The sequence below is a fragment of the Bidens hawaiensis genome, unplaced genomic scaffold (assembly GCF_021521415.1).
Source record: "Bidens hawaiensis isolate Kalapana, Puna unplaced genomic scaffold, B.hawaiensis_p1.1 tig00074015_1, whole genome shotgun sequence".
NCBI lineage: Eukaryota > Viridiplantae > Streptophyta > Magnoliopsida > Asterales > Asteraceae > Bidens > Bidens hawaiensis.
This window is the reverse complement of record NW_027502858.1, coordinates 1-13,101: the sequence shown is the minus strand read 5'-3', so window position 1 is coordinate 13,101 and position 13,101 is coordinate 1. Positions and strand designations below refer to the sequence as shown.

Below are 13,101 nucleotides of genomic sequence, written 5' to 3'. Positions count from 1 at the left end.
CGCGCATCCTCAGGATAGGCGCATATCATACATGCACATAATCAACCTCGCCCTTATCCAAATCAGGATTAGGGCAACCTTGATTGTGCACGTCAGACAACCTTCCAGAAGGTATCTTTTTAAGGAATAAGAATATGCTGATGCTGACAGCTGCCAAATGAAAGGTGGACAACTCAGCATAACCCATGTGCTACCACGTGATTATAACCAATGAGAAAGCACCAGGTGTCCCAGAGGACACGTGGCGCAGAGCAATTGGAGGAGGCCAACAAGGCTGAGCCCAATCAGTGGAAAACCTAGCACTATAAATACAGCATCAACTCCACAAGGAGGGATATTCAATCATATTCAATCATATTCAATTAGATTCAATCACACAGTTACAGTCAGTAACACACATCAGATAACATCCAATTACAGAGTATTCAGCTATTAAGCAATACACTCCAAATTCCTTACTCTCACATATTATTATCTTCTCCCACAAATACTTATTCTCACACCGGAGGGTTACCCCAAAGAGGACCCCTCTGTCCCTTTCTGAGGGGTAAGTTGACGGTGCTGTTCATTTTGTAGGTGGAAGAACCCAGATCCAAGAAAACCATCGGTGAAATAGTATAATCATACCCGAGGAAAGTAGATCGTCTACCAGTGAGTCGATCCACGCTTCTTCAATTACTAAAGATGGTTATGTTTTGTCTAACCAACAATATTATTAGAGTTGTTAAGATGGAATATATTTAGATGGTGTAAAATCTCCATCTCTTTTCCTTAAAAGTAAAAAAAATATATATATAATAAAATAAATAATTTACATCAAAAGTTTGATTGATGGCAATTGATTTGCCATACCAAATCCACATGCCTTTTTTCATTTTTAAGTTTGATTTAAGGGGGTGTATGGTACAGAGAATTGGGGGGTGAGAAATGGAAATGGAAACAATTCTCTTGTTTGTTTACGAAAGAAAGAGGTGAGAAATGGAAATAAATCATTTCCATTTCACTGATTTCTTTTCTCTAAAAAAAGCGGAGAAATCATGTCTCTAGGTTTCATTTCTCACTTCCATTCTCTTCCTTTTCACTTCTATCACCAGCTTCCTCCTTCAGAGCACCGCAACCCAAAACAAGGTATGGTTCAACTTCTATCACCAGCTTCCTCCTTCTATCACCAGCTGCCTACTATTGTCGGGTTCAATTTCTGAACCCTAGGTGACGGTGGTGTGGTGGCCTGGTTAGGGTTTCTGATGTAAAGCCCCGTGATCGTCGGTCTGGTACTATTTCTGAACCCTCGTGCGTCCTTCGTTCAAAACCCTAATCGTCGGTCCGGTACTATTTGGGATCTAATTCAACATCTTTCTATTTATGATCTTTCGTCTAGCATATGATTGTGTGTTTGATTAGCTTATGAATTAGGTTTTTGTTTTCATATTCTTCTAATTTGATGGCTGATCTCTTTAATTTGTGGTTATTGTTTGATGTATCGACTGCTATTACTGATTATGCTCATTATTGGATACTAATTTAGGGCTTTCTGTGATTATCATTAATTCATTGTTTTTTTAATTACATGAAGCAGAAATGGGATATTAATTAGGCAAATTGAAATTATTAAAGATGTTTATAATAGAATAATATTATTGATATGCCTGTGTTCTTTTGATCTCGCAATCGAAGCTCTTTAAGTATTATTTGATCATGTTTTCTATGATACTTGCAATTAAAAGCTTGCATATAGAGTTATTTGAGTATTATAATGGAAAATGCTGTTATTTGCAACCGTTCAAAGATAGAATTATGTTATGTCATTACCAAACTGACAACTTTATTGAAAGATTGAATTGAGTTTTTGGGCTCCACTATAACCTTTGTGAATGATGTTGCAGGGTTATTGATAGCCAGTCACCAAATGGTAGCCCAGGAAGACCAATATCAGCTGATATGCATGCGTTTTCAGAGTCTGTTAAATCTAAGTTTTCTGCTGCTTCAGCCAGGTATGCCAATTGATTTTGTTTTCTCCTGCAGACAGAATAACACTTTATATGTTAACTAGTTTATTAACCTGAGGCTATTAGAAATGAAAACCTCCATTACTTTTATGTCTAGCGATATTATGCCAGCAATTGAATAAAGAAACAGATGTAAAGTGTTTTAACTTTTTTTAATTGTTTCATAATAGAAGAGTGTAGATATAAATTATCTTGTGAAATTCAATATTTTTATATAATGTGTTTTTTCATATGTAATCAAATAAATACATATACAATAAAAATGGGAATATAAATAACAATAGGTAAAGGGTTAACTGGAAACTTTTAGTAGACGCCGTGTTTATTTTAATTTGTTGTATATAAAGATTTATTCTGTTATTCTGAGATGGTTTGGCACGTCTTGCAGATACAAGGAATCTATTTCAAAAGGCACTCAGGGTTTAAAAGCAAAATTACTTGCTAAAAACAGTTCAGTTAAAGAATTAAGCAAAGGAGTTCAGAGAGAAATGAGTGCAGGAATGGCTGGAGTTGCTAGAATATTTGAACGGTTGGATCCAACTTTAAAAAGAAATAATGATGGAACTAACTTAAACTTTTTCAAAGGAAAAAATACTCAAAATAATTCCGCTGAAACTCCTACGGATGTCGGTTCGAATGGAGAAACTATGCATCTCTAAGTTGCTTTTGGGTGCCCGGAGCTTTTCAGGTTAGCCATATCGCACCGTACTATTATTTTAATAAAAAGTTTTAAAACATCATGTTTTCTAGACTGCAATCCAACCCAAACTGTTAAAAGTAAACCTGTGAAGATTGTCATCCCTACTGAATGAACACGTAGATTAGTTGCTCTTAGAAACATTAAACGTTCGGCCGTGAACCACAATCCGACTGACATTTTTGTTATGTTTTGTTTGCAGTGTCACCGGGGAAAGAAAGTTGATAATAGCAAAGTGACGTATACTGAACAAATCTGCCATAGCCTTAATGGTTGGTTTGTTTGCGTCCTGCAATAACTACATTTGGCATTGTTCTAAGTTGACTTGTGTTCTAAAAAACATTGGCTTTATATGTAAGACTATAACTTTTATGTCTTTGTTTAAGATTACTTAGACAAGGTGGCGGTGAAGAGATGGAAAGAGATTTGTTATGAAGTATGTTGTGTATGGTTGAAGTATGTTTTGTATGTGAATTGGTTTTAACTATGGTTGATGTTTTTTGCTTAAAAACTATGTTTTGTATGTGAATTGGTTTGATCAATGCATATTTTGGTTGGAATTTATGCATCTTTTTATATGTTTTTTTATTTTTTAATAAATATTTGTTATGAAAAAAATACTTGTGCTAATGATAAAGTTGATATAATTCTCTGTTTATTTTCTATGTACCAAACAAGAGAAATGATTCTCAGCTATATTTCTCTACTGAAATCTCTGTACTACCAAACAGAACAGTCAATTCTCATTCTCCAGACCAATTCCCTTTCTCTGCAATTCCATTTCTCTATTCCATTTCTTTACAATTCCATTCTCTGTACCAAACACCCCCTAAGAGATTTTAACTTGAGACGAGTTCTTATCTTTCGAGTCATTGTCAAGTGTCAACTACTCACGTGTGTGCACGCGCGTACACATAGTTAAAGATAAATGTATAACCAAACGGCAAATTAAAACTCATAAGAGAAAGAACCATTCAATCAAAGCAAGGAGAGAAAATGAGAGAAAACGTCATGAATATACATGCATACATACATGTTCATAACATGTATGCATGTTCGATCACAAGATGCTATGAAAATCTAGTAAGAGAATCTTTAAGAACATGGTGAAGATATTTTCTGATCACTATGGCATGGACCTAAACCCAACTCCCAAATTCTTCATCACTTTAAGCCATTTATGCTACTGAACACAATAATGTGACATGTTTTCATTACTAAATGCAACTTCACTAGTGGTTCTTGAAATAAACAAGACATACTTATGTCACATTTAAAATAGTTACGCTTCACATTATACACGCTAGAAAATTAAAGCTAGTCACATGCATCCGTTAACGCACCAACATAACACGTTGGTAAAAGATGAGGACCAGATGTCCAAATTCCAAAATATGTGTATGTTCATGTATATGTCATGTGTTGATGACTTGATGCTAATATTATTAATGTTTATTTTGTCTAAATACATTTTCGCTTCTAAATTATGTGTCTTTTTCTTTGACATCTAAAGTATCCCCACCAACTTTCACTCTACTATAAAACCATGCCAAATTTTTTTATACTTTTAAACACTGACAACTCTGCATTTGTCCTCTATCTCTCTCACTACCCTTAGGCTGAGGGGTGTGGGGGGGCGCGAGAGGGGGCGTGAGTGGGGGCTCCAGCCAATAATATTGTGACGTGTGGCAGAGAGAGAAACTTGATAAGATGGGTGTTGGAGCCCCCGCTCGCGCCCCTGGCCCTGGTGTGGAGGGGCGCGAGCAGGGGGCGCGAGCGGATTTTTTTTTTTTATTTTTTTATGAGCCCAACGGCTATATTTAACATTCCCAGACTCCCTCACGCTATTCCCAGCCGCGAGACCCCTTGCGCCTGCTTTGAAAGCCGTGCTCGCGCCCCTCTCGCGCCTCGGTGGTGTGGTGCTCGCGCCCCGGATGGGCTCACGCGCCCCCTCTCGCGCTCCACACCCCTCAGCCTTATATGTAAGTGTACCCTTTAATGTACACATTATAATATAATTATATGCATGAAGACTTCAATGTCTCAAATCAAATCTTATATTTCCATCACATACAAGCAAATCATGCCACACTACACACATATCAATCTCATTGTTCCCATGGTAAGCAACTTCAATCCATATTATAATCATGGTTGTAAAATAGGTCTACAAGGCCGAGTACTCGTCGAGTAATCGCTACAAGGTGCGGTGCCGAGGCGACTTTCTCTAACTCTGTCTAGTTACTCGGAATCGGTCAAAGGTGGTCAGCATTAAAAATCGGATCTAGTCAGTTAACTTGGTCCGTTTTTGACCTAAAAAAGTAAAACGTAATTCTCATGTCGGTTAAAAGTCAGGGTAGGCGGCGTTGAGTCGGCTAGGATACCCTTTTTACGTGAACTATGCTTAGTTTGACATATATATAATGCCCAAAAATTAATTTTTTTTATATTTAACGTGAACTATACGAGTTAATGACATTCTTAAGCGGTTATCTTCATAAACCGTACATTTCTTTAGCTGCATCCGCTATCGTAATCCAAACAACTTCTTTAATGTACACATTACCATCGGCACTCAGCATGTCGATATCGACTCGGGTCGGGCACGAGCTTGGGGCAGGGGAGCCGGGCCGGGCCCGTTTGGCGACGCTCGTGGCGATCGGGCTGGCGCTTTTAACTTCGGCTTTTGGATTATTGGGGATAACATATGGAAGAGAAGCATGGGGGAAAGTGTTCACAAGTGATAGCGAAGTTTTGGAGTTAACAATGGCTGCTTTACCTATAATTGGAGTTTGTGAGCTGGCAAACTGCCCGCAAACGACGTGTTCGGGCGTTCTTCGTGGAAGTGCAAGGCCATCTATTGGTGCGAGAATTAACTTATGTTCATTTTATCTGGTGGGTACACCTATAGCGATAATTTTAGCTTTTGTGTGGAGATTGGGGTTCTTAGGGCTGTGTTACGGGCTGTTAGCGGCACAGGTGGCGTGCGTGTTATCGATATTGATCGTGATTTACAGGACAGACTGGGAGAAAGAGTCATTGAATGCAAGACAATTGGTGGGAAGAAGCAGTGAATATCAAATTATGGAGTGTGAGCAAGGAATTGGGTTTATTTAGTTGATAAACATTTATGTACAGACATTAATTGAAGTTTGTTTTAATATCTTTTAAGTCATACAACATACGGCATGCAGACTGCAGTATGCACTATGGTATGTACTAATCCTTCATTCCTTCCTACACATAATCTTTCAATTTATTCATAACTAGGGGTGGGTGTGCACAAAACCGAAAAAACCGAATCGAAACCGAAAAAAGCAAAAAATCTGAACCGAAAAAACCAAACCGTATTAGAAACCGGCGTTTCGGTTTTGAACTTAAGCAAAAACCGAAATAATGGTTTTGGTTCGGTTTTGTATTTTGTTAAGAACCGAAAAAACCGAACCGAAGCGAAATAACCAAAAATTGAAATAACCACGATATCTTAACCATAAGTCCATGACCATTAAAGCAAAATCTACTGATGACTATTTGTTTAGTTTTAACATATGGTTGATTACAAATATATTTGGTTTCTGGATATGGTTAATAACTAATAGAACTAGATTTTGATTTTAATTTTTTTTTATTATTAGCTTTTAATATTTGAAGTCCAAATATTCAATATTCTATTAATCATTAGTTTTAAAAAAAATATCATGCCCAATTTCAATATCTTGGGTTTTTTGCCCAAAAAGTTTTTGCTCGATTAGCAAACCCAGAAGAATCGCATCCAAAACCGAACGAACCCAAAAACCGAAACCGAATGGTTTTAAAAAATCATAAAACCGAAAGTTTGGTTTTTGGTTCGGTTTTAGTCAAAAACCGCACCGAACCGCACCACGCACACCCCTATTCATAACAATACTCACATTGTGCCAATAGTAGCAACATATTTTCAGTTTTTAAAACATAAAGCACCATTTATTAGTTAAAGAACCGAAAGTCTGTCGCTATGATCGGTAACAATATAAATGTATGTTTTATTGTTTCTACTTCTGATAACTTTTAAAGTAAGTTGTAGGTGAAAATACATTGCTATTTTTGACACTTAAAACACTTCTAATTTATTCTATCTATTATAATTAAATCCCTAAGAATGAAGAATAAGATGAGACTGCATTATTGTTCCTGACTTGTGTAGTGATTATCTCAACTAAACAACAAAAATAAAAAGAAAAAAAAACAGAAATACAGGTAATAACATAGATTGTTGTCTACACACTGAAAATGAAATGTGTTGCATTGAAAATGAAACTCATATTCTGTTTCATCTCTCTATCAGTGTTGTTATAATCGGAATTAGTGCTAATCGGTGGCTTATCGATTCCTTTTCATGTAATCAGACCCTATAATCGGTAGTTGGTCAAAGTCTGCCCAATTTAGTCAAAATTGGTCAAACTCCTTGTATTATTTTGAAAAGTTATGTAATACATTTACAGGGGAGTGTTCCAACGAAAACCACTTTAAATCTCAAAACCACTTTTTTTTAATCTTCACTCCTTTTGGTCTTTTTATGTGTTATTAATCTTTGCGAAACCAAAAAGAAATTAAACAAATATGTACATTGCGGAAGTATATATATGCATCTTGCCAAGTTACATATACATATCCCATACGAGGTAAATATATGTAGATTATGAGCTACATAATGCATTCCACAAGCTACGTTTATCTTTTTATTTATTTCTGATTTTGGTCAAATTAATAACATATAAAAAGAATGAATATAATAAATGTTTAAAAGTGGTTTACACGAGTTTTCAAGTATCTTAGTGGTTTTTTTTATATAATTTTGAAAAGTTACATATAAAATTCCAATCTATTAATCGATAGTCATATCCCACCGCCTGACTAGCGCCTATCGAGTTCAACAACACTGATCTCTATAGCCTAAACCAATGTCCAGAACATGAAGTGCAAGTGCCTATGCAATCTGAATCTGTACATAACTAAGAATAACTATGAAAATATACATACTGCAACCGTCAATCTAATGATATCTACTAAATTCATTGTCAAACTGCTTAGCTGATAAACTGAATACCTAGAATGAAACGCAATCGCCAATTCTTCTTCTAAGGAGTTAAAAAAATCATATGCAACCTTACTCAAAGGTGCTATTATATAATATAGAACCGAAACAGAGGTTACAGAGCACAATAACAAATTGTACCAAATCCCTTTTTGGTTTTTGTGAGTCTGAGAGGAGATGAACATTGAGAAAACGGCCTGTTAGTAAGTGAATTCGAGCCCATATATAGACTGGGTACACCGGTCCAGTGAAAGGAAATTTAAAGGTGTATATGGGCATTCCGGACCAGACCCGGTAATCGGTATACCTGACCCGTGGGTACGAACAAGGTTTCAGTTTCTCAGAGAAACCGGACCAATTAGAACCGGTTCCACCTTTACCCGGTCAAAACCCGGACCCGACCTAGCCAAAACCCGTCAAAAACCCGACCTGAAAAAACTCGGTTTGTCCACCTCTAGGCTGGCCATATGGTAGCCTTTGGCAAAAAAAAACTAAAATTTAAGTTTTGGTTCGGTTCTGTTCAATTAGGGAGTGATTTCGGTTTTACATTTGAGCTTAAAATGTTTTGAGTTTAAAAAAGGTGGCTAAATTGATAAATTGAGCTTAAAATTATTATTAACTTTCTTTTTTGAATAGTGTTTGGATCCACCACCAATAGCCGAGTGAGCCTTCCTGAAACGGGATGTCAACCGCCCATACTGATTTTAACGCTCCAGGCCTGACTCACCCAAGAACACCATCAAGGAGGAAACCCACCACTGTGGGAAAAGCCCCTTGAGTCAGGTTTCGAACCTGAGACCTCAAGGATCCCAAGTCTTAACCATCACTCCCATGCCATTGAGCCAGAAGGCCAATTGCAAAAAGAAAAATAATAATAATAAGAAATTATTATTAACTACCGGTTAATGAATTTGAGCATGCATTTTTTGGCTTAAAATAATGAATATGGATCATAAATACAATAACATTCAATCAAGTTCGGTACGCTTCAGTTTTATGATTTGGCTTGATTTTGAAGCATGATATTAACCGTAACTTTCATCAATACAACATAATCACATAAAAATCCCAACTTGTAGGGGACAGTAGCCTTCAAGAAGCTATGATGGGAAATCAGTGGAGAATTTTGTTACTGATGTAATATATTCACAGAAGAGTTTGTGTGAAAGGCACTGAGATTTACGTAACGGGATGACAGTTTCCTTTCGGTAAAGAAAATATAGGCGATTTGTGTGTCTCGTGAATTAGTAAAACTCGATACTACGATGCTAAAATAGGGATGTGATTCGGAAATTTTGATTCAAACAAAACACAATACAGAAAGAATCCAACAAATATATCTACAAGTACACAAAACACGCGTCTAAACACAGAAAACGCATATTCAGATTTTGTTTAGTTTTTAGAATACATACATATGTAAGCAGCAACAGCAGTAATAAAGCATGCTCAGCCAGATTTGAACAGCAACACGGCCTTTGATTCCAAATAGAAATAAACAAAGTGGTTTGTCTCATGCGTCACGTAAGACCCTGCAAAATGCAACCCAAAGATTATGTTGTTATTTTTTACCTCCATCAATCTCTTCACGTCATGTAATTAGAGTTTTAGACTCACAATAACCAAACCATCTAATCCTAAGTGTGCGATACTGCGATTATGGTTATGTGGTGGGACATGAAAATAAGTGAGTTTTGTTTAATTAAGGATGTCTAAAGAGGTATTTACAATATCTTACATAATCGGTGTGGCATGAGCAAATTAAATAAATATGGTAAGTATTAGTGTTTTTGCAACGGATGAAGTACAGCAACAATATCATCCAAACTTGCATCATTTAACAGCTTCTGTATATAGAGTATAGACTCTACTTTTAGGCTTACCTAAGACTGGTGCAGGTATAAAACTATAAACCTAAAACATTAGTGCATAACTGCATATGAATCTGCAGAGAATATATATAACGGAAACAGATATAATGGTGGATATGTTTCAACTAAAAGCAATATTACACATGAGCTACTGGTATTAGGAAATCAGAGACTACCAGATAATGAGATTACTGAAATCAGCCAATATTAGGTGTAACTATTAGGTGGTATTTGGTAACTTGGTTATGTTTATACTTTAGCAAAACAAACCTACACCTAATTTGTCTAGTAGCAGACTAGCAGGCATGTCAATTGTGGATTAAGACTAAACTAACATTCAACCAAGCAGAGGTGTGATATGTTGATATACCACACACATCATATCCCTACAAGCACTAACTTGGTAACGATGTTATTAATTTACTTCTTTATTGTTTTTAACTTCTGATGTTTATTTTCAAGAATATAATCAGAAAACAAACTCCCAAGAAAGATAGGATATAAACAACTCCATTGGCATGGATCAAGATACTTGCTGACTTCTGCATGTTAGCAGTCTATAGGTTACATACATGCATATGTACATGTATACACACATGCATATTTTGATCTATATGAGATAATAACTTCTCACTTTACCATCCTAAAGAGTCAACACAACAAATCAATGTGGGCATCTGTGGTGGCGGCGTTGCCCATGACACCTCACCCCAAACACGCCCAAACACCACTACGCAGGCAACAACGTTAGGGCAGGGGGTATTTAATATTTTTTTATTTGAGCCACTAAAATCATGCCACCTCACCTAAATATAAGGTTTAATTATGTTTTTTGTTGATGCCAAGTGAAACCATTCCAAGCCATATTGGAAAAAAGCCCTCATGCCTACATGGCAGTGACGTGGCGGGATGTTTTTCATATCCACTAAGGATGCCCTGATAATGTGTGTGACAGAAAATGTAAAATTTGACCTAAATCACCACCTATAATGGTGCTAACAAACTTGATAAAGACTAAAATAACCTCTCCACATTCCACCTCTTATATATAATTATTTTCCCCTGCACAAACACATAGAATGAAATCTGGATAATCACAACAGATTCACATACACCATACCACAACTTTGCACCACACTCATAAACTCAACAATCCACTGGAATATGACTTTTAGCCTGGATTATTAGATCTAGATTTCAAAATCAAAATCAAACTGCTATGCATTCCCTGAAAAAACATCTGAAAGCATGATAACTCAAGTAGGGGGTGCAAACGAGCCAAGCCGCTCGCGAGCTAATCAAGATCAGACCGAACAAAAAACTCAAAACTAACCAAGCTTTTTAGAGCCGAGTTGAGCCCTTGCCTCAAATAAAGCTCTTTTAGTTAACGAGCATGGATTCAAGCCTTGTATGGGAAGCTCGTTTAGGCTCGTCAAGCCTTAACGAGCCCTGTGTGTTGTTAAGTTAAGTTTCCTCTTTTGGACTTTTAGGTATTAGTTTCGCGCTGCCACATCTGAGCTCGAACCGTTAAGATTTTTCTCAAAACATATATAAATAATTAATGCGTGTATATATATATTAATCAATAAAATAATGAATCAACTGAGCCAAAGCTTGAAAAAACAACTCACAAGCCGAGCTCGAGCTTTCGTAAGTCAAAACAAGCTGAGCTCGACAGCTCGGGCTCGGCTCCATACATTTACACTCTAAACTCAACCAATCAATCCAATAAACAAACAAATTATAAGTAAGGTTCTATAAACACTACAGAAACAAATTCATGAATCCTAACAAAATAAGAAATTACCGAAGTTTTTGCCGACAATACAGTGCCACGTAGGACCGTGATTCTTATCAAACTCCTTCTTTATCTGTTCGCCACATCCTTCTCCACACTGCAATTCTCAAATGCCTGCACAAATGTAACACGAACTCCGTTACTTTACAGTTACTTTCGTTAACTCACCGTTAGCTCCGTTAAATAGTTAGATTAACCATTAACTCTTTGTAATTAGGTTTATATACGTTTATGAATCAATGACACATTTCACTCAAAATTACAATAAAACAGAAACTAATTCTGAGATTACAGGTTCAACAAAACTCGACCGATTAACAAGAGGAGGATTCAGACTTATGCAATCTCTGTTAACTAGTTAGTTTACGTTAACTCTTCGTAATTAAGTTTTATACGTCTTTAAATCAATAAATCATTTCATTCAAAATTACAAATAATTGCTAAATAAGCTGTTAGGTTACAGATTCAATGAAACTCGAACGATTAACAAGAGTAGGATATATACTTGTGCAATCTCCGTTAGATTACAGTTAGTTTTGTTAACTAGTTAGGTTGCTGTTAACCTCTTCTTAATTAGGTTACATACGTTTATGATTCAATGAAACTCGAACGATTCAAAAGACGAGAATTAATACTGATGTAAACTCTGTTAGTTCACAGTTAGTTTTGTTAGCTCACCGTTAGTTTACCGTTAACGCTTCGTAATTAGGTTATATTATATACCGTTTGAATCAATAAATCATTTCATTCAAAATTACAGTTAATTGTTAAGTTACAGATTCAATGAAACAGGATTGATTAAAAAATATTAATTATGAAATAATAATTACTTTAACGGCGACATTGACGGCTTCAGTTTGCATATCTTCGTTCATATCGGCGCTCTTAATTACGACTTTTTTGGTGGTTTGCCGGTCATCGGACGACGGAGATCTCTTCGCCGCCTCTATTTCACTCATCTCTGCTGCTTCAATATTCACTCTTTGTTTGTTTGTTTTTGGGATACTACTCGTCGATGTAAAAATATTTGTTTTGGTTTGTTACGAGCAAAAGAGAAAACCAGAAAAATATAAAGTCGTGATGTTTCTAAAAATAATATCGACACGTGATTTACATCGAACAGAAACTGTGAAAATGGGTATTTAGTTTTAGCGGCATCAAAGTGATGATGGGAGACTAAGCGAGAAGGTAATGTTCACTAGTTGGATTCTTGAACTGAATGTGCTTTTTCTCACCGCACTGTCGTGTTTTTAGACGAGTGTTCATGGGTGTTGGCCTTAGGTGAGAGTTTTCCCGAGATGAAAAGGCGAGTGTATCCCGATGTGGTGAATTTAGCCGGTAGCCCATTTGTAGGATTAGTTGATCGTTTAAAAAAAGTATCAGTTTGGTTTGTCATGGTATTGGTACCCTATCGGTACTCACTAGTTTACGATTCCAACAATATAATCTTCCGTTTTAACGAAATTTATATTGGAACGTCGAGAAAACCGATATGTGGTAAGCTTTTTAAAAAAATCAATGAGCGAAAATTGTTTGATAAAAAACACTTTAAATAAAGATTAAATGGGTTAGAGACCTATCTTATTTATATTATAAGGATTGAAATTGAAAGTTAAACAGTGTAGTTATTGTTCTTACCGAAATCATAAGTTAAG

At 36.2% G+C, this 13,101-nt stretch overlaps 1 protein-coding gene and 1 pseudogene across 2 annotated transcripts; one reads left to right on the top strand and one right to left on the bottom strand.

Annotated features, from left to right (window-relative positions):
• Window positions 1-1,760: 1,760 nt before the first annotated feature.
• Window positions 1,761-5,866, top strand: LOC143606281 (protein DETOXIFICATION 55-like). Its single transcript, XM_077082095.1, has 6 exons — window positions 1,761-1,765; window positions 1,884-1,991; window positions 2,395-2,632; window positions 2,906-2,975; window positions 3,090-3,139; window positions 5,173-5,866. Exons 1-6 carry the CDS (start codon window positions 1,761-1,763, stop codon window positions 5,818-5,820), a joined length of 1,119 nt encoding a protein of 372 aa, XP_076938210.1. The 3' UTR covers window positions 5,821-5,866.
• Window positions 5,867-9,046: 3,180 nt separating this feature from the next.
• LOC143606278 (uncharacterized) lies at window positions 9,047-12,418 on the bottom strand (annotated as a pseudogene). Its single transcript, XR_013148724.1, has 3 exons — window positions 12,277-12,418; window positions 11,456-11,560; window positions 9,047-9,309 (listed from the first exon to the last, which is right to left on the bottom strand). The product of XR_013148724.1 is annotated as an uncharacterized LOC143606278 (transcript).
• Window positions 12,419-13,101: the final 683 nt, after the last annotated feature.

What these genes read in the sequence shown, in the direction of transcription:
- LOC143606281 (XM_077082095.1), top strand. An exon ending in CCGCTGAAACTCCTACGGAT is followed by an intron (nt 2,633 to 2,905) that starts GTCGGTTCGAAT and finishes TTTTGTTTGCAG; the next exon opens with TGTCACCGGGGAAAGAAAGT. An exon ending in AATCTGCCATAGCCTTAATG is followed by an intron (nt 2,976 to 3,089) that starts GTTGGTTTGTTT and finishes TCTTTGTTTAAG; the next exon opens with ATTACTTAGACAAGGTGGCG.